The sequence below is a fragment of the Canis lupus genome, chromosome 32 (genome assembly GCF_011100685.1).
Source record: "Canis lupus familiaris isolate Mischka breed German Shepherd chromosome 32, alternate assembly UU_Cfam_GSD_1.0, whole genome shotgun sequence".
NCBI classification, from domain to species: domain Eukaryota; kingdom Metazoa; phylum Chordata; class Mammalia; order Carnivora; family Canidae; genus Canis; species Canis lupus.
Window position 1 is genome coordinate 18312766 of NC_049253.1, and position 27121 is coordinate 18339886.

At 36.4% G+C, this 27121-nt stretch overlaps 3 protein-coding genes across 8 annotated transcripts in view; 1 reads left to right on the plus strand and 2 right to left on the minus strand.

Moving 5' to 3' along the window:
- MTTP (microsomal triglyceride transfer protein) overlaps positions 1-770 on the minus strand; it is a 56592-nt gene extending 55822 nt beyond the window's left edge. The window contains exon 1 of the mRNA XM_038582043.1: positions 644-770. The gene's annotated coding sequence lies outside the window, so the exon portion shown is untranslated. The remainder of the gene's footprint in view (positions 1-643) is intronic.
- Positions 42-17606, plus strand: TRMT10A (tRNA methyltransferase 10A). 6 transcript variants are annotated; one of them, XM_038582052.1, is made up of 9 exons: positions 871-988; positions 1574-1634; positions 6317-6513; positions 7330-7492; positions 8212-8283; positions 9917-9991; positions 12256-12405; positions 14058-14163; positions 15609-17606. In XM_038582052.1, the coding sequence occupies exons 3-9, from the start codon at positions 6329-6331 to the stop codon at positions 15875-15877; spliced, it is 1020 nt and encodes a 339-aa protein (XP_038437980.1). In that variant the 5' UTR covers positions 871-988; positions 1574-1634; positions 6317-6328; the 3' UTR covers positions 15878-17606. The 6 variants fall into 6 exon arrangements, with proteins under 6 accessions (XP_038437979.1, XP_038437977.1, XP_038437978.1 ...); XM_038582053.1 differs by lacking the exon at positions 1574-1634 and adding an exon at positions 1376-1454 and having other exon boundaries at positions 971-988; XM_038582051.1 differs by lacking the exons at positions 871-988; positions 1574-1634 and adding an exon at positions 42-634.
- Positions 9820-27121, minus strand: part of C32H4orf17 (chromosome 32 C4orf17 homolog) — a 55538-nt gene continuing 38236 nt past the window's right edge. The window contains exon 10 of the mRNA XM_038582047.1: positions 9820-9984. The gene's annotated coding sequence lies outside the window, so the exon portion shown is untranslated. The remainder of the gene's footprint in view (positions 9985-27121) is intronic.

Sequence of the window (27121 nt, forward strand, 5' to 3'; positions counted from 1 at the left end):
GCATAGGAAAAACAGTTCAAGGAATGAATGGCGAATAAGATTTAGGACTATAGTTTTAATAAAAACGTTTAAGCAGTCTAGATTTAAGTGCATCTTACTGCGAGTTTGACTCCTTCTTAAAATTCGATTTTTCATTTGAGTCGCGTGCAACCGTGTGATACCGACAACTTTCTTCTGCACACATTATAGTTTAGGCACAGCTATGCTTTCCTTTCATCTCATCATCATAGAGAATTAAAGAGCCCTCCACCGTGGACTCGAATTAAACATTTTTAAGAGTAAGTGTGTCTTAACACCGCCCTCGTCCCCAAAGGAAGATATAAATGAACACGTGCCTGCAAATACACACTTGCTTGGAGGTGGAAAAACAGACATCACCGTAACTACCCCTCACCCCCACTCCAAAAACTCCAACTCCGCCCAACATGAACTCCCTCCCCTTTCTTCCACTGCGGGTCCAAACGTGGCGCAGTTCGATGACGTAAAGGCGTAAGCGTCGCCGTCTCCTACGCGTAGCTACCGTCCCTGCCTCTGGGAGTTGAAGTTCCCTAGGGAAGATTCGTGAGCCGTAGCAAGACCACTAGGAGAAGGCTCTGTGTTGGTGCTCTCGGTTCCCTGACAACTCCTCAGCTCGGTAAGTCACCTGGCACTGCCGCTGGCGTTTGCCTACTCTCTGGTCTTCTCTGGGCGCAAAAGAGGCTCTTGCAAGTGCCAGCCTCCACTAGCCACACGGCTTCCGGGGGACAGGGGAGTGGGGCTGTGGAAGCGGCGCGACCCAGTTCGCAGAGGAAGTGATGTCAGATAGAGCGCGTCCCCGGCGCCAAGCAGCTCCCTGATTGGCTGGCTGCGGTTTAATCCCTCCTCCAGTGCGTCCGTAGGCGGGTGCCTGGAGGCGAGAGGGAGGCGAGGCCCTACCCACGCGCTGTGGGGGCGCCTCCGGTCGGCGTTTGTTTGGGGGTCGGGATCCGGTCCCTAGTGTATGAAGAGTGTGAGTTTCCAAATAATGAAGGGAGAGGGAAATCTAGACTCTGAGAGGCTGGAGGACGAGCTGTGGTTCTGCCACTTGGTGGCGAGAGACCGTGAGCAGCCGCTTTAGGTTTTGCCATCGGCCTCCTCTCCTTTCTCCGACGAGGGAGGGGCTGGCTGGGCGCCGTGTGCCCTAGAGGCCCGCCGAAAGGTGCTGCAGGTGCTGTAGGCCCCATGGTGGTGAGCCCAGGATAGTTTTTAAGGAGGACCGAGGCGTTGATTTCAGTGAAATGTTTAAAGTGTTAAAATTCGGCAGTTTTTCTGGAGCTATACAGAGGATAGCAGCAGACGACTTTCTCCCTTTTCGTTTTGGTTGTTTTTCATTCTTCCCCATCTCCCCGGGTCCCAGCCTGATCCTCCCACGGGGCCTGACGGCTGAATCAGGCGCTTCCGATACTGCGGGGACGGGGCCGGCGCCTTTCAAAAAGGTTTTTGTTTTTTGTTTTTGTTTTTTTTTTGTTGTTGTTGTTTTCTTTCTTTCCCTTAATTAAGTCAGGTCACTTAATGCCATTTTGCAGTTATTCCAACATTCGTTTGCATCTTTCAGGAAGGGAGGCTCTGTCATAAATTATGAAGACTGTTTATTTAGCCCAACCCAAATCATAAAAGTTGAGTTTTTTTGTTTTGTCTTGTTTTGTTTTGGCTATTCACTGATGTTTGTGTGTGTTCCCTGCTGGAAGCTGTGCTGAGAACTGCAAATACAGGGAAGATTGAGATGCCTCTTTTTTTTTTTTTTTTTTTTAAACTTGTCTCACACCAAATGACCTTAGTCGCCTTTATCCAGTATTGGTTTTATCAGGACCACCTGATAGCCTGTTTCTGTGACTAAATTGACCAACCTTGCAAAAAATTCTGTGTTAAATTTCATAACAAATATTTCTATAATTGCTACAAAATATTGTTCTTAAGTATTTGTTGAACATGGTTGAATAAGTGAGAATGGACCGTGTCACTGCATGTGAGGGAGGAACACAAAACCGTAGCGGAGTTTACACCGTGGCAGAAACTTTAAAAAGCAAGGTATACCTAGTAAAAGAGAATGCCACGTTTTGCTTCAGGTAGTCTGAACAAGCTAGTGAAATGCTTGTCGAATGGTATAGCAAGTGGGAGTTGGTACATATCTTTTGTATGTAAAGTGCGATGTAAGCAGTACTATATTGGCTCTCAAGCTAGTATCTAGCTTATCAGAGCTTAAAAAATTCACTTGCTGCAGGGCATTTTCTTAATTGGAAATAGCTTTTAAAATAATGAAAATGTCAGCTAGCTCATGACCTTTCCTTGTATTTGATAGGCTGTTTAAAAACATTATGCAGTGATAAGCCAAGTTAAATTTGACTTAGACTTTTTAGATAGGAAAGGCCAAAGCTCCCCCTGGTGTACACGAGTTGTAAAACATTTCTATATTGCTTTTTTTTTTTTTTTTTTTTTTTTTTAATTTTCGCATTATAGAGCCAATCAACACTGGAAGTTTTTTTTAACAGAATAAAGAACTAGCAAAATACGATGCCACTGATGAACGGAAGTGTTCCCTTTTGGAATATTAGGCATTGTTTTATGAAGACATCAGTTTTTTGTTTCCTGTGAATTTTAATTGTGCTTTTAAGTTTACACACTTAGCGTGGTAAATAGGCTTAACTTGTTTTCTCTCCCATGTACTGTTTTGCATATATGCATTGCTGACTTCTATTTAATGTTCTATGTATGTAAAGGAAGTAAAATAAAAGTGATTTTTTTTTTTTTTTAAGATTTTATTCGGGAGAGACAGAGAGGCAGAGACAGAGGCAGAGGGAGAAGTAGGCTCCATGCAGGGAGCCCGATGTGGGACTCGATCCCGGGACTCCAGGATCACACCCTGGGCTGAAGGCAGGCGCAAAACCGCTAAGCCATCCAAGTGTCCCTATTGTTTTCAGTTTGTGTAGAGTGAACTTATCTCCTGATTGTTGATTTTGTTGGGTTTTTCTCATTTCTGTCTTTTTTGTAACTTTGCATGGTCCTCTGATGGAATTATCACTTCCTCTCTCCAAACCATCTCTCTATCTGCTGCTGATTTTGTAAATGCTCCTACCCATGGCCCTGTTACATGCTTCATTCCACAACACAGCTTACATAGATGATTCAGAATTCTAATCCTGTAGTGTTCTAAGTTCATATGTCATCTTCTGGTTTGGCCCTTGTAACTGAGAAGCTGTGTCTGCTTCCTTCAGGTTTCCCCAGGTGACCAGTGTGGTATAAGCCACTAGTCTCAATTTCACCTGTTTTCAGACTTTCTTCATGGAAAGGGGAGCCTCCCCCCCAACATTAGTTTAAGGGTTCACCTTAAACCCTCTGCTAAGGGCACCTGGAATGGGAGGGGCTCAGTCTGTTCAGTATCCGACGCTTGATTTTGGCTCAGGTCATGATCTCAAGGTTGTGAGATTGAGCTGTGCATAAAGCTCCACGCTTAGCCAGGAACTTACTTCTCTCCCTTTCCCTCTGTCCCTCTCCCTGCCCTGCCCCCCCACCCCCCCACCCTGTCCCCCATGTAGCTTCTCTCTCTCCCTCTCTCTCAAATAAACCTTTAAAGAAATATATTTTAAAAAAATAATAAAATAAAGAAATATATTTTTTAACCTGTCTGCTATCTTCCATCCTCTTTTTTTTTTTTTTTTTAAGCTTTTATTTATTTATTCATGAGAGATACAGAGAGAGAGAGGCAGAGACACAGGCAGAGGGTGAAGCAGGCTCCATGCAGGGAGCCCAACATGGGACTCGATCCCGGGTCTCCAGGCCCCAGGCCGAATGCGGCGCTAAACCACTGAGCCACCTGGGCTACAGCCCTCTTCCATCCTCTTTAAAGCTAGGAGGAAACTACCCCCCCACCCCCACCCCCACCCCGCTGCCTTTACATGGCCGACTCAGCAGGAATAGTACCTATTTTAGTTCTTGTTTTTGGTTTTGAGAGAGGCTATACCTTTTTTGTTGCCTTTTGTATTTTATCTACTGTTGTCATGTATTTTACAATTGAGAGGATGCCTCAACACATGAACTTTTGGCAACTATCTCTAGGAAGTCTGTCCCATTTTTGTATTCAGTAGCATAGGAATAGAACCGGAGCTATTTTTTCTTCTCTTTGAGTGACACAGTGTTCTCTGAATCCTCCAACATCAGGGGTAAAGCAACACAGCTCTTTTACATTCTTTGGAAACCCTCATATTCTAAATAAGATTTTGGATGTCTAGGGGAGAGTAGAGTTGAATCTGGGTTTGAATCTTAGCTCCATCACTTCATTTGTCTTTTCACGCAGCAAGTATTTTGAGGACCTCCTTTGTCCGAGATTTGTTCTAGGTGCCTGTTTTTAGGGATTAATTAGTACTTTTGTAATTTGGGGCAAGTTCTTTTATCTCACAGTGCCTTCTTTCTTTGTAAAGTAGACATGATGCTGTCTACCTCATAGGATTATTTTAAGGATTTAATTAGATAATACTTTTTAGCCCAGTAAGAATTAATAAAAGTTTGCTATAACCACTTTCATTACTTTCTAAAATCTGTTGTAATCACTCATTTATTCCACAAATATATAATAAGCATCTACTAAGCGCCAGGTACTATGTTAGTAATGTAATGTGGCAATATAATGTTAGGCAAAAGCAGACATCATCTGTGCCCATAGGCAGTTTCCAGTGTAAAATCAAATTGTCATTTCTAGGAGATATTTTCCCCAAACTAAGAATACTGTTTGGTTAATGATATAAGGAAAACTTGTGAACTCTTAGATTGCTGGATGGTTCTTTCCCCCTCAGTAATATGTGACCTAGCAAAATGCCAGGACTTTTGTGTAGCTACCAAAATACACACCGTAAGATTCATCTTTCAGTTAAATTTGGTAAACTTTGTGTTTGCTTAGTTATCCTTCTGTATCCTGCCTGTTACATTACACTTTTAAAGAAAGCAAGAATCATATAATAAAACTACTGCTTAAATTATGTTCTGCAAGGTTTTGTCCTTTCCATTATCTGAATTGTTGAGATTTTTTTCTCTTAGATGTTAGCTTCTCTGCACAGACTTGTTAGCTATCTCTTTAAGAAAGGAGAATCATAGAATTTTCTTTAAAACCAATAGAATATTGGCAAGCTTCATGCTTAGACTTTGCTAGGGATAAATCCGTAAATTTTTAAGTTGTAGTGTTATTAATCTATTCAAGACAAAAGAAATCAGTATTTTTAGCCCTTTCCTAATCCAAAGGTAAGTTTAGTTCTAGACAATAAAGTTGTGGGTAGTTAATCCAATTAAATATGTTTGAGATGGTCCTACACATTTCATGACTAATTTTAAGATCAGCTTATGTATTTTATTTTCTAGCCATCATAATGTAGATATTTATAATTACATATTACAGTGAAATATACTGAGAGGAAACCAAATTTGTTGTTTTTTTCATTGTCCAAAATATATAAATCTGTAGCATATCTTTTGTCAAAAATCATTTCTGAGTATACACTCAGATAATAAAAGTAACATTTCTCTTGTACTGTAGCATTAATGACAGCTTAAAAAAAAAGATGCTTCCAAAAAAAAAAGATGCTTCCTATCACTTTTTTAAAAGTATTTTTTCTTTTACAAAACAATATATTTTAATTATATAAAATACAGAAAGTTCAAGAAGAGTCATGAGTAAGAATTACATATGCTTATGCATACATATTCTTTTTAAAACAAAGTTGGACATAATATATATTGTTTTCTGTTTTTATTTTTTTTAGTTAGCATAACCATTTCCCTTTATCACTAAATAATTTTAGGAAATATGATTTTTACTGGATGCTTAGTATTCCCAGCCCATGTTACAGATGAAGTGTAATTTATTTACACCTACCTTCTGCTGACATTCAAGTAGTCTAATTTTTCATTGTTAAAAATTATACTGCAGTACATATATCTTTTCGCATTAATTTTGTATATATTTCTGATTCATTTACAGGGATTTATTGTGAGGAAATAAGTTATTGGGTCAAAGGGTATCATGACATTTTAAAGCTCTGTGTAACCTGGAAAAATTGTGCCATGACTGCTAATAGTATATGCAAAAACACCCTATTTAGTCAAATGATTTTTTTTCCAGTAAATGACATTAAATTATCTAAATTTATATTTTTATTTGTTATTGATAGGATTTAATTTTAATCTTAATCACATCTATTGGTCTTTTTTTTTTTTTACTTTTTGCATGCGTGTGTATGTGTGTGTATGTGTGTGTGTGTGTGTGTGTGTAACTTACCTGTTCATGTTAAAAGTTGCTTTTCAATTTTTTCAGAGGCATCAAATAATGTCCTCTGAAATGTTGCCAGCATTTATTGAGTCTTCTAATGTTGAAAGAAAGCAAAGTTTAAGTGAAGATCAAGAGAAGAGCCAGAAGCCAAGATTAGGTGAACAGTTAGAACCAATATCTAAACGACAGATGAAGAAGCTAATTAAACAGAAACAGTGGGAAGAACAACGAGAACTCCGCAAGTATGTTTCAAAACACGTATATGCTACCCCATTCAGGAGTGTTGAACTTTGTATAGCCACATCAGAAGTAATTGTGTTAATTAAAATTTGGGCTATGTATGTTGTTAGCTAGCACTGTCAATTGGATGTTAAAACTGTATTTATTCAGTCTAGGTGGATTTACACTACACTTTTTCTCACCCAGAACCTATTGTGAGTAGCAGCACAGTTTCTGAAATAACTGACTTAGATAAGGGATATAGTTAGCATCCATGTCCTAGATATAGAACAAAAATAACCACCTCAGATCAAATTCGAGCCTAACATTGATTTTGCTAGAAAAACCATTGTTTTGGTGAGAGCAGTTAAACTGAAGGTGTTATTGTATAATGCCAACATATTGAAGAGAAATAAACTATAGTTGATGTAGATTATAGAAAATGTATGTTTTTTTTAAAAAACACTTTTACTTTGCTTTTTTTATATTCTAATGTGATTTGAAAATCATATAGGAGAAGAATGATAAAAATAAAAATTCTTTAAGTCTAAAATTCAGTATTTCATAAAGTCTTAGTATAGGGTAATAGCAATAATAAATGAAATTAATAGTCATAAGGGTTTGTGTAGAAAATACTATGTTTTTGCAAAATCATTTTCTTTCTACCTAAAGCTTTTAGATGGACCATATAAAATTACTGATATTTGACCCACAAAAGTGGTAGTTTGATGTGGTTCAGCCTGCTAATTTAAAAAAATATATATTTTTTGTCTATTTAGAAGAGTTGTAAATATCTGAATATGTAAATAACAACAAAAAGTTTCAATTCCTGATTTTAGACAAAAGCGAAAGGAAAAACGCAAAAGAAAACAATTAGAGCGACAGTGTCAACTGGAATCAAACTTAGATGGAAATGACAGAAAACGTATCCGAAGAGATGTTGTTCACAGCACACTCCGCCTTATCATTGACTGCAGTTTTGACAGCCTAATGGTATTAAAGGTATCATGAATCATTGTCAGGAAAATCCTGTAGGCAAAGTAGGGTGACTAATTCTTGCTTTAAGAGGTAATATCACTTTGATGTAAATTTATATACTAAAATGCATCTTAAAATTTTTCAAGATCATGCTCCCTAAGTTAAACTAGCTAATAAATTGCTCTATTTTTATGTATAGAAGAGAGAGACAGATACCATAATTAGATTATATGACTCAGTAACAGCATATTAATCATAAAGATCCAGGAGTGTTTTTGCTATTTGTCCTAACCAGAAGAAGAAAGTAAGAAATGTAATTAGTTTAATAGAATTATTTCTTATTTTAGTAGTTTGAGAAAACTGGTTGTCTGAACAATTTTAGTGAAAGGAGTATGCTTCACTTACTTTACAAACCATTAGTAAATTATGAAAATAGCAATAGTATGGCTCTAAGAGTTTTTCTTCTTTTTTCTCTTAAGAGAGTATTTTCATGAATTAGCCTTTTCAGTGGATACAAAATTGAAATTATTGATCAGTTACAGAGTATTGACTTTACTTAAAGTAATTATTGTTAGTACTTACAGAAATTGAATGGAAAATATCAGAAAGAACCTGTTATTGCCAGAGGAAAAAAAAAAGTACCTGTCTAGTCCCTCTCTTCTGCTTATTCTATTCTACTAAGACTATGACATGGCCATAGATGATTTTCAAAATGCTGCTTTAAAAATTACACTCTTTTATAGGACATTAAGAAACTTCATAAGCAGATTCAGCGATGTTATGCAGAAAATCGACGGGCACTGCATCCTGTGCAGGTATGTTTGGGGAATTTAAAACAGTTTCCAGGGGATCCCTGGGTAGCGCAGCGGTTTAGCGCCTGCCTTTGGCCGGGGGCGCGATCCTGGAGACCCGGGATCGAATCCCACATCGGGCTCCCGGTGCATGGAGCCTGCTTCTCCCTCTGCCTGTGTCTCTGCCTCTCTCTCTCTCTCTATTATAAAAAAAAAAAAATAATAAAAAAAAAAAAATAAATAAAACAGTTTCCAGTTTCCTTTTAAAACGTCCTGGGGAAAATGCACAGATAATTCCAGTTGTCTATACCAGAATTTTACAGATGCTTTTCCTTAGAGAACAAAATGCCTAATTGAAAAGTATTTTAATTTGCTACAAAAAGAAAATATTTTCAACATTTTTTCCCAAGTCATTCTTAGTCACATGCTGCACACTCATTGTGTTTTGTTACACACTGACCTCATTCCTGTGTAGTTGAACATCTTCATTTAAGGATATATATGTATTTTTATACCAGTTTCGCAGCTGTCAATTCCTTCCCTCCCAGGAAATGAGGGAACTGCCCCCAGCTTGATGCATGCCATTGTACCTGTTGGTTAGTTACTTCTACCTAAAGGATTTTGAGTCTGTGATCATTTTGAAAGGTACTTCTTTAGACTGATTGGCTGCTGTTAAGAGTAGATAGGGTCTTTTTTCTTATTGAATTTGTTTGAATTCTAAGTGACCTAAAAATTAACACTGGCTCCCTGATGTTAAAAACCAGAAACTCGGGCAGCCCGGGTGGCTCAGCGGTTTAGCGCCGCCTTCAGCTCAGGGTGTGATCCTGGAGACCCGGGATCGAGTCCCACGTCGGGCTCCCAGCCTGGGGTCTGCTTCTCCCTCTGCCTGTGTCTCTGCCTCCCTCTCTCTCTGTGTGTGTCTCTCATGAATAAATAAAATCTTTAAAAAAAAAAAAAAAAAAACCAGAAACTCTTAATATATTCTGGGTAGATATTTATATTCATTATATCAAGTGGTAGTATTTTTTTTTTAAGTGGTAGTATTTTTATATTTTTACATTTTATATTCTTCTCAACCTCGATTAGGCTTGAAATAGGTGTCAGGGTTTAGAATGAAAGGAAAATTATGAAGACTTTGGACTACGGGGATCCCTGTAGTGGTTTAGTGCCTGCCTTTGGCCCAGGGCGTGATTCTGGAGTCCCGGGATCGAGTTCCACGTCAGGCTCCCTGCATGGAGCCTGCTTCTCCCTCTGCCTGTGTCTCTGCCTCTCTCTCTCTCTCTCATGAATAAATAAATAAAATCTTTAAAAAAAAAAAAAAAAAGAAGAAGAGGACTTTGGACTTATAAAAAACAGTGATGGCAAAAGTAGGGAGTTTGTAGAAAAGTGGTATTAAGGGAAAGTCAAATTGTAGCTGCTTGTAAACTGGGAAAAAAATGATGGAATACTTGAGGTATTGTATTATGAGATACACCAAACATGTCACTTCTACCACACATTTATTTTTGTATGTTTAAAGCATGTCTCAAATTTTTTTTCTAGAATGAATATATTTTATGTTTCATTGATGATCAGATGAGTATAGAAGAGAAATAAAATGTTGGATTTTTAATAGTCATTTGCTCTCTCTTTCCATGTCCACCAATCTCTTTATCAGTTTTACTTGACAAGTCATGGAGGCCAGTTGAAAAAGAACATGGATGAAAATGACAAAGGATGGGTCAACTGGAAGGTAATTAAAATAGATTAATTCTCACATAATTCCAAATATTTTTATGCTTAAATTTTTTACCTAAGTTCTACATACTGCCAATAAATATAAGAGTCAACAGCCTTTAAACCCTGTATATCACTGTACTGAGTCTAATGTTACTAGCAGAAGAAGCCAAATAAAGTGAAATGCCTGTTCATAGCTGCTCTCATTAAATCTCACTTATTTTTCACCAACTTTATCTTTTTATTTAAATTTTTCATTTAAATTCTAGTTAGATAACATGGTAAAATTGGTTTCAGGTGTAGAATTCAGTAATTTTTATTGATTCATCACTAAATATAGCACCTAGTGCTCATCACCACAAGTACTCTTCTTAATGCCCATCACCCATCTAGCCCATCCCCTACCCACCTCCTCTCCAGCAACTCTTAGTTTGTTCTTTACCACCAACTTTAAAACAATTTTTTAAAACAGGAAAAATTTTAAAGGTCTGTATATCATCTTTATCTAGCAAACTGATGATACATTATTTATAAGAGTGAAATCACTTTAAAATTTGGAAATTCTATTTTTTCTAAATCTGTGCCATCCCATATGGTGTCCACTATCCACATGTGAATATTGAACTCTTGAAATGTGACTGGTCTGAATTGAGATCTGCTATAAATGTGAAATATACATTGGATTTCAAAGAGAGAGAATGTAAATGTAAAATGCCTGCTTGAAATTTTTTTTAAAAATTAATTATATGTTATAATAATAACATAAACCCCAGTAAGGTATATTGTGTTGGGTACAATGTATTAAAATCAATTTCACCTATTTTCACTTTTTAATGTGTCTACTGGAGGATTTAAAATTACATACGTGGCTCACATTTTTTTTTCTGTTGGACTTAAACTATTCTCATTTGGAAAGATGACTAATAGATTGGCTTTAGAACTAATCCCTGAAGAACCTTACCCTATTCAGAGATGTACTGGGTTAGTCCTATTTTTTTTTCCTTTCTCAAAGCCGATTCTTACTGTGACAAACTTACCCTCTTACATTCACTAATCCCATAATAACTGCATCTATTTTTTTGTTTTGTTTTTTGTTTTAGAGAGGCAGAGGGAGAGAGAGGATCCTAAGTGGCTCCATGCCCAGCATGGAGTCTGATGCGGGCCTTGATCTCATGACCCTGAGATCATGACTGATTTGAAATCAAGAGTCAGACGCCTAACTGACTGAGCCACCCAGGCGCCCCTGCTTTTCTTTTAATAATAGCCTATAGTGTGAAACATTTTCAAAAGCTTTCCTAAGTTTTAAAGTACAATATATTTACCAAGTTTTATATTCATGCCTGTTTTCCTAAGAAATGAATGTAATTAGTTAGTATAGGCATACTTTGAGTTATTTTGTGTCTGGTTGAATTTGTTATTTATACCACCAGTTTTCCAGAGAATCATGAGTTCACTAGTCTCTACCCAGGTCCCTGTTAGGGCTCTGATTAAGTATTGATCAAATTAATACCATTAATACTATTTTCCAGGAAAGTGGCTATTTATTACCTAGTAAGTTATGCGTTTTAGGTGAGGTGTCTCCTTCATTTTTTATTCTTTACAAATTATTAGGCAAATGCATTCTGAGTCTGGCGATGCATCATCCTTTATTCTGTCAATGTAGTTTGCAAAATTTTGACTGCCAACTGTTATTCAGTCTTGTACCTCTGACCTGATAATTTTGGTGGAGTAGATTTCAAATGTGTATCTTTGTAGAAACAGATGCATGGAATTTATTAAATCTATAAGTCTTTTCCTTTTGATGATTCATGCAAATGGAGAGGAAGTAATTGGAAAAGGCATTCTTTAGTCGGAGAATAGTATGAGCAGATATGTGGACAAAAAATGTATCTGTTTTGTTGGAACAAAGATAAAGTTAGAAAACTAGGTTAGTGCCATATTCAGGAAAGAGTTGCTAAGTAAAGGGGTTTAAGTTTTATCCTACAGGTAAAGATAAAACATTGAAAGTTTTTAGAAAGTGAGTCTGCCATCGGTGTCTAGAGGCAAATTGGAGGGATCTGAGCCTTGAGACGGAAATAACAGTAGGAGGCCACTTAAGTAATTGGGGTGTGAGCTGATGAGGAGTTGAAGTAGTAGGTTCTCAATAATACATTGTAAAATATTCCCCCATACTTCCTTTCATACGCGTTGGGTGGCTTTGTCTATGGAAAAGAAAATAATCATGTTTAGCCAATTTTCACAAAATCCTATTAATAACATCTTTCTCCTTGTGTCTTTAAGGATATCCACATCAAACCAGAGCATTATAGTGAATTCATAAAGAAAGAAGACCTGATTTATCTAACATCAGACTCACCTAATGTACTGAAGGAATTAGATGAATCAAAGGCCTATGTGATCGGAGGATTAGTGGATCACAACCATCACAAGGTACTCTTAAGTTTTTATTTTTGCTTTTGCTCAATCTTAAAATGGACTTGCCAATTTTCTTGACAGTAATAATAGTATTAACGATAGTCGATCTTTATCGAGTGCCTACTGTATTTCAGTCCAGCTTTCTGGCTAAGGAAGCATTTCACATATATTACTAATTTGCTTGTCCTCCCTACAACACAGTGAGGTCAGTGCTGTTATTTTCTATGTTTTACAGATGAACTGGAGGCACAGAGAAACTAAGTCTAAAATAAATAGTAGGTGAGAAAGCAGATATTTGAAACTAGCAGATTGTTCCAGAGCCTACATGCCTAAATGATATATTGAGGGTAGATGCTGCTGCTGATCAATTTCTAGGTCATTGGTAAAATTTATACCAAAACTGATACCAAAATGATAAATTTATACAAGATTTTAAATATGCAATTTTCATGGGGTGTGTTTTCTTTTCTCTTATATTATGTATTTTTGTCTCTTCCCACCACCTCCTTACTCTCATTTGAATGAAAAATTGCAGAAATAAACTTTCTAAAAGAAAATGTTATTTCGTACTTTGCAGCTACTTTGGAGCCTGCTAAATTCAACCCAATTCAAGTAAAAACATGTTTACCAATTGTCTGAGGAAATACTGTCAGCAGAATATCAAGTAATCCATTATTCTTAAATAACATCACTCTAAATTAGATTGTCTGTAACGGTGGAATAATTTATATTCATTATATTCATCTTGTCCATTATAGTAGTCATGTGGCTGCTGGGCAGTTCAAACTTAAGTAGTCACACCTGTGGCCATAACTGGTCAGTGCAGCTCTGTAGCATCATAGGGAGTTTTTATCAGAATGATCTGTAGCTTTTTAAATTTTTTTTCTTAGTGGAACAATTCTATTTTGTTATTTGCATGGAATCAGATTTTTTTCTCTGATGTATGTTTTTCTGAACTACATTAATTTTGTTTTCAAAAGCACCTGTCTCAGTCTATTATTTGTCCCTAAAATATGCAAACTATTGGTTAAGAAATCTAGCTCTTCTTTCTCCTGTACTTTGTCTTTTGGCTACTTTAGTTCTGTTTAGAATAGGCTTTAAGGATTTTAATTTTGAGGAGAAAATTTATATTCAGTATTTTAATTGATAGGAAAAATAAAATTTGTCAGCAATTTAAAATTTTTTTCAATTCAGGTTTTCATTTATTTGTCTTTGTCATTTGTGCCTCTTAATGTTATGTGATTAAACATAGTTTTATCTTTATGTCTTTTACATTCATGGGAAGGGTAATGTTGCTTCTCTAGGAATTCAGTTTGAGTATTTTAAACTGAGAGAAAGGCAGTGTGGTATGGTGAAAAGTTATCTGACTCAAAAGGCATGAGTTGGATTTTTCCGATGGTTCTTCCACTGAGGAGCTTTGTGATGGGACAGGAAACATGTCTTTTGTTTCCTCCTTTGTAAACTTGTTAAAGCAAATGCCCTAAACATTCTGATGATACTTATTGTCAAAAGAACGCTTCCAAATTAGCAGGTAAATACACACATACTTCACTTTGTCAGACAATGTTCTCTGAATTAAGTCGTTTCTACAAAGTAATTATTCTGTTATAGACTTTAAGTTAAAATAAACCAATGTTCTAGTCCAAGTTATAGTATCTTTGTTTTAGGGACTCACATATAAACAAGCATCAGATCATGGAATTGATCATGCACAGCTCCCCCTTGGAAATTTTGTGAAGATGAATAGTAGAAAAGTTTTGGCAATTAATCATGGTAAGCTATAAGGGGATTATGAAAATATACTGGAGTGAACAATGTGAAAAATAACATTACTTTTGGATAAGTAGAAAATATGCATCTTGCTGGAGACAAAATTATAAAATGTAATCATTTATCATTTGTTTGAATATAGAAATAATACATGCATATTTTAGAAATATTGGAAATGTAGAAAAATATAAAGAAAAATAAGCTATAATTTTACTACTTAGAGATACTTGGTAGAAACTTTTTGACATGTTTCCTTCCAGTTCTTTTCTTATGCCTATATAATATTATTTGTTATATAATTGGATTTTTACTCTGTTGCATAAAATGTTATAAATGTGGGTGTTTCCTCCCCATTTATAATTATATTTTTCTATCATTGAATCATTATTAATGACTACATAATACTCCATCATCTGAATATACAATAATGTAACCATTCTTCTGTCATTGAATTTTTTCCTTTTTTACTACTTTAGATAACATTGTAGTAGATATTCTTGGACCTGAGTCTTTGCCTGGAGTTTTGCTTTTTAAGATTTTTTTTTAGTAGAGATTTTTGTTAGTATACAACTATTTATTGGGCTTTTTTTATGTGCTAACCACTTTCTTTACAGCAGGCTCTAGGGAATTATATAAATCAACTTATTCATTCAAGGAATGAACTTCTTCGAAGACTTTTGATAGATAATAGAAATTACTTTCCCATAAAGTAATACAAATTAGGCCCTTGAGCAATATATTAAACTGAGAATACCTTGAAGACAGCATTTATATTCTTTACCTCTAATGTAAGAAAAAAAAAAAGCAGGCAAGGTGTGCTCCCCAAAGTGAGTGCCTCTTTGTAGGAAAGATAGAAGAAATAGAGATAAATGCTAACTTTTTTGGTTTGTTTCTTTTTTCTTTTTTTTTTTTTTTTTTTTTTAAGATTTTGTCTATTTATTCACGAGAGAGAGAGAGGTAGAAACATAGGCAGAAGGAGAAGCAGGCTCCCTTCAGGGAGCCCAATGCTGGACTTGATCCAGGATCCTGGGATCATGCCCTGAGCCAAAGGCAGATGCTCAACCACTGAGCCACCCAGGGATCCCTGTTTGTTTCTAGTTTATGTTAGCATGTAAAGGATAAAGAAGTGAAAGGGATAAAGAAGAATAGGAAGAACATGAAAAAGGTCATCCCTCCCTGCCTGTTGATTCTAATTGACAAAAGATAATGGTAAATCTTTGAGTGCTCTTGAACTGAATTGAGGAAAAGCTAGAGAAGGGATAGCAGGCCTAGAAGGCCTTGGGGCAGATTGACTCTGACAATGGCACAGGAGAAGGAAGTGACATGAACAGAGTAGTTATTAGGACATATTAGCACTTTAAATGCAAAAGCAATGTATTTTAAAATACAGAATGCAGCATGGTAATGAACCATGGCTACGAAATGCATGGAATTTGTCTTTGTTGCAGTGTTTGAGATTATTCTGGAATATCTGGAAACCAGAGACTGGCAAGAAGCATTTTTTACTATCTTACCCCAACGGAAAGGAGCTGTACCCACAGACAGAGCCTGTGAAAGTTCTTCGCATGATCTGAAATCTGCCAGGATTGAAGATGGGTTGGACAGTGATTCCAGTGAGGAGGACAATAGCAGAAATGAACTAGAGTCACCCCACGAAGAAGAAAAGCAGGATAAAGAAAATAGCAGTGAATCTACAGTGAACTCAATACCACACTAATGTCATCTGTTGTTTTTTGTTTTGTATTTTAGTTTTTGTTTTTTTAGTTTAAGGAAAACTTAGGAGAAAATGAGGTGCTTCATAGAATATTCTAATTGGAAGAAAATTTTATTTCCTCTCATTTCTGTTAGTGAATTTTTAAAACTTTTTTTACAGCTAAGTGATAAAAAGCCCTTATAAGAAGTATTTTTTGTTTTTGCATAAAATTTAAATGTTTAATTTTTAAAGTAGCTTTCTAAGTCTCAGTGGTTTCTTGAGAATTTTACTTTATTGGTAAACTTTCATTCTCTTTTATTTACTTGATTATATTCTTTAGAATGTGCCTTCTGACCTTTCAGGGTTTTTTTTTTTATGTTTATATCAAATATCTTTCTGATTTATTGCCTACTTAGTTGTGGAGATAGATGTTCATAAATCTCCTGTAAGTCTACCAAAATGTTCTGTATGGGAGGTTACCTCCTATTTGCAGCTTTTTTTTTTTTAATTCAACTCAGTTACTTCAAAGGAATATAGTTAATTTTAGAAAGTATTAGATTGATAAACTCAACAAATTATTTCTTTTGGACTATGGAGCCCATCTCTGTTCCTCCTCTATGATGCCTTTCATGGTTCTAAAGCAGTCACTGGAGAGTAAAGAATCTCCTTAATGTATTTTAATTTCAGTAATGATGGTAAATTATTTAAATTACAGAATTTAATTTTTCAGGATAGATTATTTTAAAAGGCTGTTGAGAACCAATTTTGTCTTAAATTTAAAAGGAAATAGCTCTTAGCTATCATTTTCTTCTATATGTACTTTTATTAAAAAATATTTGTTCTTAAAGTGAATAAAGTTAACTTCATTATATGTGCATCTGTCTACTAGCATATAATATGCAAGCTAATATAACTTTCTGTAAATAAGCATGTATGAAAAAATATATATAATTGTGTGTGTGTATATATATATCTATATATCTGTATCTGTCCACAATCATGTATGATTCTCAGTTATCAATAACAGGACTGAGTTGCCAAATATCTGTGTTATCTGCATAAATGGTTGTGTCGAACAACCCTAAGAATTTGATTTTCAGAAAGTGCGAAAATCCATAACTAAGCATTCGTATGAGGACATTGGCAAAGGAAGATGGGGCTAAAAGGAGATGTTTTCATTTTCTACTGGTAAATGTAGAGCAGTTTACATTTAAAGTAGTGATTGTTCTTTGTCACAGCTAAAGTAGGATTTCAGAAGCCTTCACTGAGTTTGTATAAAGTTTTTGTTCTTTTCATTCATTGGCATCTCAGATAATGTACACATTTGGTAGAAAGTTCATTAGATTTAGTATTGATGTTCACTGTCTCTTACTTTTGGTTGCTTTATTCTTAGTAATCTATTATAGCTATTCATTTAAAATAAGGTCTTAGAGCATGGTATATAAATAAAGAAAAGCCCCTACAATTCTAGAAGATCAAAGTTTATGTATTAAGTTGTATTTTTCAAAGGTTCAGGTTTTCCTGAGTAAATATGGTTCAGTAGTATGAAATCCAGTTGACCCTTGAAAAGTGTGGGGGTTAGGGGTACCGACCCCCCACATAGTTGAAAATACATGTGAAACTTTGTCCCCAAACTTAATAGCCTACTATTGACCAGAAATCTTACTGATAATATAAACAGTGTATTAACACATATTTGTATGTTATATGTACTATATACTATATTTTTAAAATAAACTAGAGGAAATGTTAAGAAAATTGTAAGAAAATAAATTTACAGTACTGCACTATGTTGAAAAAATTTCCCATGTAAGTGGACTCTGCATTTCAAACCTTTCTTTTTCAGAGGTCAACTATATTATGCCTTTTACTTAAATTATTTGATATGGAATGAGGCACAAGTTAATTTTGAAATGTGGGGGAAAAGTCATTACAGGCACTGTGTAGTTTAATTGTCACTAATTTTGAAAGCCCTGTATTAGTTTCCTAAGGCTGTCATAACTAATTACCACAAGCCAGGTGGCTGAAAACAATAGACATTATTTCTCTTATAGTTCTGGAGGTGAAAAGCTTAAAATCAAAGTGGATCATATTCACTCTGAAGGCTACAGAGAAGAATCCTTTGTAGCCTCTTGGCTTTTGGTGGTTCCCAGCAATCCTTGCTCTTCCTTGGCATTCAGCTGCATCACTCCAGTATCTGCTTTGTAATCACATGGCTTCTGCCCTCAGTCTTCCTTGCCTATGTTTGTGTCCCTCTTATAAGCATACAGATCTTTGGATTAGTATCCATCATAATCCAGCATGACCTCATCTTAACCTGATTACCTTTGCAAAGATCCTATTTCTAAATAAGGTCACATCTAAAGGTATGAGATTAGGACTTGAACATATCTTTTGAGTAGGCACAATTCCATCCATTACAAGTCTGTATCTTAGGCTGTTGCTGACAAGAAGGAGTCACAACCTCACAACCCTCTCAGAAAGGGCAAAATCACAATTGTAAGTATTGCTGAGGTATTTAAAAATATTTTTTAAATAATAGTAATCCTGGAGACCCAGGATCAAGTCCCACGTCGGGCTCCCTGCATGGAGCCTGCTTCTCCCTCTGCCTGTGTCTCTGCTTCTCCCTCTCTCTCTCTCTGTCTCTCATGAATAAAATCCTTAAAAATAATAATAATAGTAATCTTTTGTAATATTTTAATGTATTATTTCCTCTCATCATTGTTTTGGCTTACTGAGTGAGATGCCTTATTTTAAAAACTACTGTATTGGGCAGCCTGGGTGGCTCAGCGGTTAGTGTTGCCTTCAGCCCAGGGTGTGGTCCTGGGGTTCCGGGATCGAGTTCCGTGTCGGGCGCCCTGCATGGAGCCTGCTTCTCCCTCTGCCTGTGTCTCTGCCTCTTTTTCTCTCTGTGTCTCTCATGAACAAATAAATAAAATCTTAAAAAAAAAAAAAAAAAACAACACTGTATTGGAACATAACAAAGGTAGGGAATTCCGCTCGTATTTAAATAAATGCATCAAAAGGCGATATGCCTCCTGAAATAAAATTTTCTCGGTTCATTTCTTCAAAAACCTATATCCTAACAAATCAAGCTCATTCATAAAGGAAGGAGCATTCTTTGGATTGATTCTCCAGAAATCAATGTGTTGTCATCTTGGAGCATTTGAAAATAATTGAGATTGGAAAAGCAAAAAAGAAAAAAGGGAAGCTATTCTGAAGGATGTCAAGGTGAATGAACAATTATGAAAGCCATCAATTATTGTCATTACAAAGTAAAGTGATAGGTCATTTCACTTTATAGATAGAGAGGCTCACAGACGATATAGGTAAAAGGTAAGAATTGTCCATAGAGTACCGAGAACATGTACAGACTACAGTAGTAAAAAGAAAAAAAGAGAAAAGAGACTGGCAGAGATCAGAATTAATGACAGTAGTGGCCTATGGTGCTCATTAAACTTTGATCTCAATTGGCATAGAGATGTTTAATGTGTTTTTCTAGCTCCTAGCCAGACACATAGAGTAGGAATCTCAAAAATGTGAAGGAGAAAAGCAGTGTCAGAATGAAGAGACAATAAAGTTAGTAGGAAGGCTAATATTGGCACTGCCACCTGCTGTTAGGACTTTGGGGAACTTAATGAACCTCTGTCAGTCTTCATGTCTCACTTGTGAAATAGGAATGTTAGCCCATTTATCCTCTCGCTTAGGGCTGAGCAATCAATCTATTTGAAACCAATCAGCAGCTAATTTCACAGCACTTGACATTTCTTCACTTCTTGTTTCCCTTGTTTCTCATTCTTTTTTGACTATGTCTGCCCCCTCCCCCAAAATATATAAGCCTTTGTTTCAGACTCTGCTTTCTGAGGAATCCAGACTAGATAAGATTTTTTAAATGTGACCTTTGTAGATTACCAAAATGAACAGTCATTAAACAAAATATGGATATCACAGATCATTTAATGAAATATTTTAAAAGGCAACGAAAACAGAATGCTAATATAAAACACAAAACCAAATCTCTCCTATAAATGTCTAAAATCACCCAAATTGGATTTTAAAAACCCCAGAACCTAAATATATGTTCTATTTAAATGATGTTATTCAGCAGTGTTGAAAATAAAGGAAGAGTGAAAGCATATTGGGCTAAAAATAAAAAAGTCACAATTTTAACATTGGGTAAAGATCAACACATTACTTAAACAAGGAACAGAAGGTCATGTTGTAACGTTCAAAAATGCAATCGATAGTGAAGATTTGACAGTTGTAAATATCTAAATATCAAATAGCATAGTATTTGAATTCATTGAGAAAAAACTTTGGGAATTACATGAAATACTAAGAAATGCATTAGTATAAGGAAACTTTAACTCATGTTTCCTAACCCATGATAGTTCAAATGGACAAAAGATAAATATATAGAAGATGTAAATGCTATAATTAATAATTGATATATGCCAAGTTCTATCAGCTGAAAGCAGTTTTCCAGTGTCCATGCAATGTTCATAAAAGTATCTGTATATTAGGCCACAAAAAATGTTTCAAACATCATAAATAGACAACTTCTTTAATGATATGTTAACATAGCAAATAAAGTTGTGAAGGGAGGAATACTTTACCCTTCTTTAGCGTTAGATGTAAAAACTAGTGTAAGAGATAAAGTTGGTCATGACTTCATTAAACAATTCTAAACTGTGTTTACACATCACTTCAAAATGTATGAAAATGGACAAAATTACAAAAACCACAGAACTACAACAGATACCCTAATAGTTGGAAATTTTTATTGTACGTCTTTGTAATTGATAAATCAAGCACAAAGAAAAAATAGGATATATGAAATTGAACAGCACAAATAACACATTTGTTCTAATGGATAGATCTGCAACTTTGTGTCCAACAATTTTAAAATTCTCAATCTTTTCAAGTCTATGGGACATTTATAAAATTAACCATATACAAAACATCAAAACTACCCTCAAGAAAATTAAATGATTGGTCATTTTTACAGATCACATTATCTGACCATAATGCAATTAAATCGTTTAAAAATTAAAGTTTGAAAAACACTGTGTTTGGGAATTTAAAAAAAAATTCGAAATAACTTGGTCACAGAAGAAAGTGAAAATTAGAAAATATTTGAAAGTAAATTTAATTAAACCATGGATTAAAACTTGTGGAATATAGCTAATGCAACATTTAAAGGAAAAATTTATAGCCTAAATTGCTTCAGTTAGAGAAAGACTATCATTATTGAGCTATGCATTTAACAAATTAAAAGAAAGACTGCAGAATAAATTCAAAGTTGAAAGAGGGAAATAATAATGATAGCAGTAATAACTAAACATAGTAAAGAGGCTCAAGGCAAACACCGACTTTTTTTTTTTTTTTCTCATTAAACTTGTTTTAGTGGGTCTCAGAATTCTGTGACAGATTTTTGGTCAAGTTGTTTCCATTAAAAAGTACTGATTTTAAAAATCAATAACTTAAAAGTGCCACACACGCACAAAAAAAAAAAAAATGGCCCACAAAACATTCTCCTTTCCTTCTGAAGATTTTATGATGCATTGTTATCATTAACCAGTCTTTTACTATTAAACTTAAATAGCCAATTGACACAAATAGTTCTGAGACCATTCCTCTGACTCTTTGAAAATACAAATAGATTAACCTCTGGCAAAATTTAAAAAATTTAAGAGTGAGAGTGAAGACACATAAATATAGAAATTAATAATGGAGATATTGGAAACATGGATACTATAAACAGTTCATTTGAAAGTTTATATGAAATAACTAATTTATAAATTAAAATTACCAAAGAAGAAAATTTAAAAACCCAAAGACTTTTTTAACTTGGGTAAACTGGTATAGTGTTTTAATATCTGTTTAATTATGTTTTATGGGCATATCTGTGAGACATAATAAAAGTAAATGTCATCTTACACAGATTCTTTGTAGATAATTGAGAATGAGGGAACACTCATTTTATGAAGCTTATTAACTGTGCTCTTCAAGTCTTACATATTTTCCTATTTATATACTTTTTAATCGTGGGAAAACACATTAAATTTACCATCTCAACAATTTTTAAGTGTACAGTTTAGTAAAGTATATTCACATTGCGGGATCCCTGGGTGGCGCAGCGGTTTAGCGCCTGCCTTTGGCCCAGGGCGCGATCCTGGAGACCCAGGATCGAATCCCACGTCAGGCTCCCTGCATGGAGCCTGCTTCTCCCTCTGCCTATGTCTCTGCCTCTCTCTCTCTGTGATGACTATCATAAATAAATAAAATTAAAAAAAAAAGTATATTCACATTGCTGTGCAACAGATCTGTAGAAAATTCATCATGAAGCACTGAAATTCTATATCCACTAAACACCAGTTCCACCTGCCTCCTCCCACCAACCCTTGGTAACCACCTTTCGTCTTTGTGATTTTGACTACTTTAGATACTTCGTATGGTAGAATCATACAGTATTTTGTCCTTTTGTGACTAAAGTCCTTTTTCTTAGCATAATGTCCTCAAGGTTCATCTATGCTGTAATATGTGACAGGATTTCCTCTTTAAGGCTGCATAATATTCCACTGTGTGTATGTACCATATTTTCTTTATCCATTCATCTGCTTCCACATCTTGGCTATTTTGAATAATGTTATGAATGTGGTATGAAAATACCTCTTTGAGATCCTGCTTTCAATTCTTTTCCATATATAAACCGATGTGGGATTGCTGAGTCATATGGTAATTCTATTTCTAATTTTTTGAGTAGTCTCTAGTGTTTTCCATAATGGCTGTACTATTTTACACTCCCACTAACAATGCATAAGAGTCCAACTTCTTCACATCCTTGCCAACGTTTATTATCTGTTCTCTTGATAGTGGCCATCCTGATGACTGTGAGGTGACATCTCATTATGGATTTGATTGCATTCCCTAATGATTAATGATGTTGAGTGTGTTTTCATGTGCTTCTTGGCAATTGGCATATCTTTTTTTAGAGAAATATCTATTCAAGTCCTTTGCCCATTTTTAAATAGTGATGTCTTCTGTCATTGTGTTATAGAAGTTCCTTATATAGTCTAGCTATTAAGCCCTTACCAAGTATATGATTTATAAATATTTTCCCCATTCCATAGGTTGTCTTTTCACTATATTGATTGTTTCTTTTGACACAAAATTTAACGATTTAATGGAGTCCCATTTATTTTTTTTGCTTGTTTTTTTTTTTGGTGTCATATCCAAGTTTTATGTCTTATATTTATGTCTTTAATCAAATTTAATTTTGTATATGGCATATGGTAACTTCATTCTTTTGCATGTGGAATCCAGTTTTCCTAACACCATTTGTTGAAGATAGTCGTTTCCCCACTGTGAAGTCTTGACACCTGTATTCGAAATCACTTGACCATAATGCAGGGGTTTATTTCTGAGCTCTCTATTCTGTTTCCTTGGCCTAGATTTCTGTCTTTACACCAGTACCACACTATCTTAATTACTGTTGCTTTGTAGTATGTTTTGAAATCAGGGAGTGTAAGGCTTCCAACTTTGTTCTTTTTCAAGATTTTTTTTTTGGTTATTGGGGGTCCCTTGAGATTCCATATGAATTTTAGGATTTTTTTTTTCTATTTCTGCAAAAATTGTCACTGAGATTTTGATAGAGATTGCATTGAATCTGTAGATCTTCTTGGATAGTGTGGATATTTTAGCAATATTGTTTTTCAATCCATATAGGATATCTTTCCATTTCTTTGTTTCTTCTTTGATTTCAGTTAGCAGTGTTTTGTAGTTTTTAGTGTAAAAGTCTTTTATCTCCTTGGGTAAGTGTATTCCTAAGTATTTTATCCTTTATGATACAGTATATATATAGTAAATGGGATTTTTTTCTTAATTTCCTTTTTGAATTGGCCATTGTTAGTGTATAGGAATGAAATTGATTTTTTTTTAATTTATTTATGATAGTCACAGAGAGAGAGAGAGAGAGGCAGAGACACAGGCAGAGGGAGAAGCAGGCTCCATGCACCGGGAGCCCGACGTGGGATTCGATCCGGGTCTCCAGGATCAAGCCCTGGGCCAAAGGCAGGCGCCAAACCGCTGCGCCACCCAGGGATTCCTGAAATTGATTTTTGTATCATCAACTTTGTTGAATTTTATTAATTCTAACAGGTTTGTGTGTGGGATATGTATGTATATATTTGAGTTTTCTATAAATAATAGCATGTCATATGCAAACAGACATAATTTTGATTTTCTTCTTTTTAAAAATTTTTTTTTGCCTTTTATTTCTTGTTCTTGTCTGATTGCTCTGGCTAGAAGTTCCAGTACTGTATTCACTAGAAACATGGTGAGAGTGGGCATCCTTGCCTTGTTCCTGATCATGAAGAAAAATCTTTCAGTGGTTCCCCTTTCAAATACAGTGTTAGCTGTGAGTTTTTATATATATAGCTTTTATTATGTTGAGTATTTGTTGAGTATTTTAATCATGAAGGGTTTTGAATTTTTGTCATCTTAAAAACTTATGCTAATATATGAGAATGAATGAATATAACTGTATTACTACATCTAACTTAAGACATTCGAATACTAATGAACCTAAAAAACTAAAATAAATAATGAAAGGAGATATTAATGAAGTAAAGTATAGGAACATTGTGGAACATAGCATTAAATCCATATGACTTTTTTGAAAGTGAAAATAAAATGTCAAAAGCCATTAGTTACCTGAATCAAAAAAATTACAAATACATAAAAATGAGACTGCAGAATAAAGATAGCAAGGAATTTAGAATTATGACAAACCTGTCTCAATTTTATGTTTAGAAACATGGGTGAAATGCTTAATTTTCTAAGAAAACTAAATTTTCCAAAATCAGTCCTCCAAAATACAGAAAATATAAACAGGCCAGCTATCATAGAAGGAGTAAAACTGTCAAAGGGCTACCACCACCCCCCAAAACACCAAAACTACATGGTTTAATAGGTGAATTTTACTAAGTTTTCAAGGAAAAGGAATATGCAGCGTTATTGTAACCTCTCTGTAACAGAAAAAAGAGGAAAAGAGAAAAAGCTTTGACATTAATTTTATGAAGTCAGCATGGTTTTGATACATATCACTGGTGCTTAGTGGTTAAGCACATAGGTTTCAGCCACACTTTGAGTCAGTCACTAACCCTTTGTGTCAGAGAGAACTAACTGTCCACCAAAACTCAATTTTTCTTTCCATAGAATACAATTATAACTGGAATATGGTTTCTATTTAAGAATTTTATCAGGGATCCCTGGGTGGCGCAGCGGTTTAGCGCCTGCCTTTGGCCCAGGGCGTGATCCTGGAGACCCGGGATCGAATCCCACGTCGGGCTCCCAGTGCATGGAGCCTGCTTCTCCCTCTGCCTTGTGTCTCTGCCTCCCTCTCTCTCTCTCTCTGTGTGACTATCATAAATAAATAAAAATTAAAAAAAAAGACCTACTGTAGAGGTTGCATTTATAAAAAAAGAAAAAAAAAAAAAAAAGAATTTTATCAGCCTCCTCTCAGCTAGACCATTTTTCAACCATGGAATGTGATTAGTAGTGATGCTTGTCATTTCAAGGCCAAGAGTTTAAGCAGATGTGCCCCCTTGTGGAGGGCAGAGTAATGTCCCATCAAGATCCTAGTCACTGAAACCTGTTTCACAGTAAGGGGAAATTAAATTGATAATCATGTGACCTTAAGATTATCTTGAATAAGCTGGATACTAGGCAGGCCCAGTGTAATCATAGGGTCCTTAACAGTAGAAGAAGAGAGCAGATGAGTCAATGTCAGAGGGATGTGTTGTGAGAAAGACTCAACTGGCCATTGCCGGTTCTAAAGACAGAAGAGAGCCATGAGTCAAGGAGTGTGGGCAACTCCTAAAAGTTGGAAAACGCGGAGAAGAGTTCGCGCATCTATCAAGGTAGGAAGACGGGGAAAAAGAAATAAAGGAACAAAGGCCTCCAAGGGGGAGGGGCCCCGCGAGGAGCCGGGCTGAGGCCGGGGCGAGTGTCCCCAGGACAGGAGAGCCCCGTCCCGGAGGAGCAGGAGCTGCACCGACCTTCCCGGGCGGAAAGGGGCTCGTGGGGAGGTGGAGCAGGACCAGGAGGGCGAGGAGGCCCTCGGGCTCCCGGGGACAGTAACAGAGCAACTGCGCGCCCAGGAGAGTGCGCCGAGCTCCCTAAGGGCTGCAGCGCGCACGGCGGGACCCGGCGGGACCCGGAGCAGCTGAAGGGGCTCGGGCGGCGGCTCCGCGGAGGGGGCTGCGCGGAGGGGGCTGCGCGGCCCCGGGAGCAGCTCGGAGGGGCTCGGGCAGAAGAAGAGGCTCCGTGCGGAGGGGCCTGCGCGGTTCCAGGAGCAGCTCGGAGGGGCTCGGGCGGCAGCTCCGCGGAGGGGGCTGCGCGGCCGGGGAGCGCGAATCCACCAGCGCAGGCTCCGGAGCACAGGGCGCCGGGACACAGCCCAGGATCCGGCCTCCCCCGGGACAGGCAGAGGCCGGGAGGGCCCAGGACAGCGAGGACGCTCCTGCCCCAGCTGAGCACATCAGCGGCCCCGCCCCGGAGCCTCCAGGCCCTGCAGAAGGAGTTCCTGCCGGAGCTGACTCCAGGTTTCCAGAGCTGCCCCGCCACTGGGGCTGTTCCTCCTGCGGCCTCACGGGGTAAACAACCCCCACCGAGCCCTGCACCAGGCAGGGGCAGAGCAGCTCCCCCAACTGCTCACACCTGAAAATCAGCACAACAGGCCCCTCCCCCAGAACACCAGCTAGACTGACAACTTCCAGGAGAAGCCAAGGGACTTAAAGAACACAGAATCAGAAGATACTCCCCGGTGGTTCTTTTTTTGTTTGTTTGTTTTTGTTTTTGTTTTTGTTTTTGTTTTTGTTTTTGTTTTGTTTTGCTTTTTGATTTGTTTCCTTCCCCCACCCCCTTTTTTTCTCCTTTCTTTTTCTTTCTCTTTTTCTTCTTTTTTTTTTCTTTTTTTTTCGTTTTTTTTTCTTTTTCCTCCCCCTTTTTTTTTCTCTTTCTCTTTTCTTTCCTTCTTTCTCTCCTCTCTTTTTCTCTTTTTCCCAATACAACTTGCTTTTGGCCACTCTGCACTGAGCAAAATGACTAGAAGGAAAACCTCACCTCAAAAGAAAGAATCAGAAACAGTCCTCTCTCCCACAGAGTTACAAAATCTGGATTACAATTCAATGTCAGAAAGCCAATTCAGAAGCACTATTATACAGCTACTGGTGGCTCTAGAAAAAAGTATAAAGGACTCAAGAG

Coding starts and splice junctions, on each gene's coding strand:
- TRMT10A (XM_038582049.1), top strand. Junction 9,992..12,255: donor AAGGATGGGTCAACTGGAAG/GTAATTAAAATA, acceptor TGTGTCTTTAAG/GATATCCACATCAAACCAGA. Junction 14,164..15,608: donor AGTTTTGGCAATTAATCATG/GTAAGCTATAAG, acceptor TCTTTGTTGCAG/TGTTTGAGATTATTCTGGAA.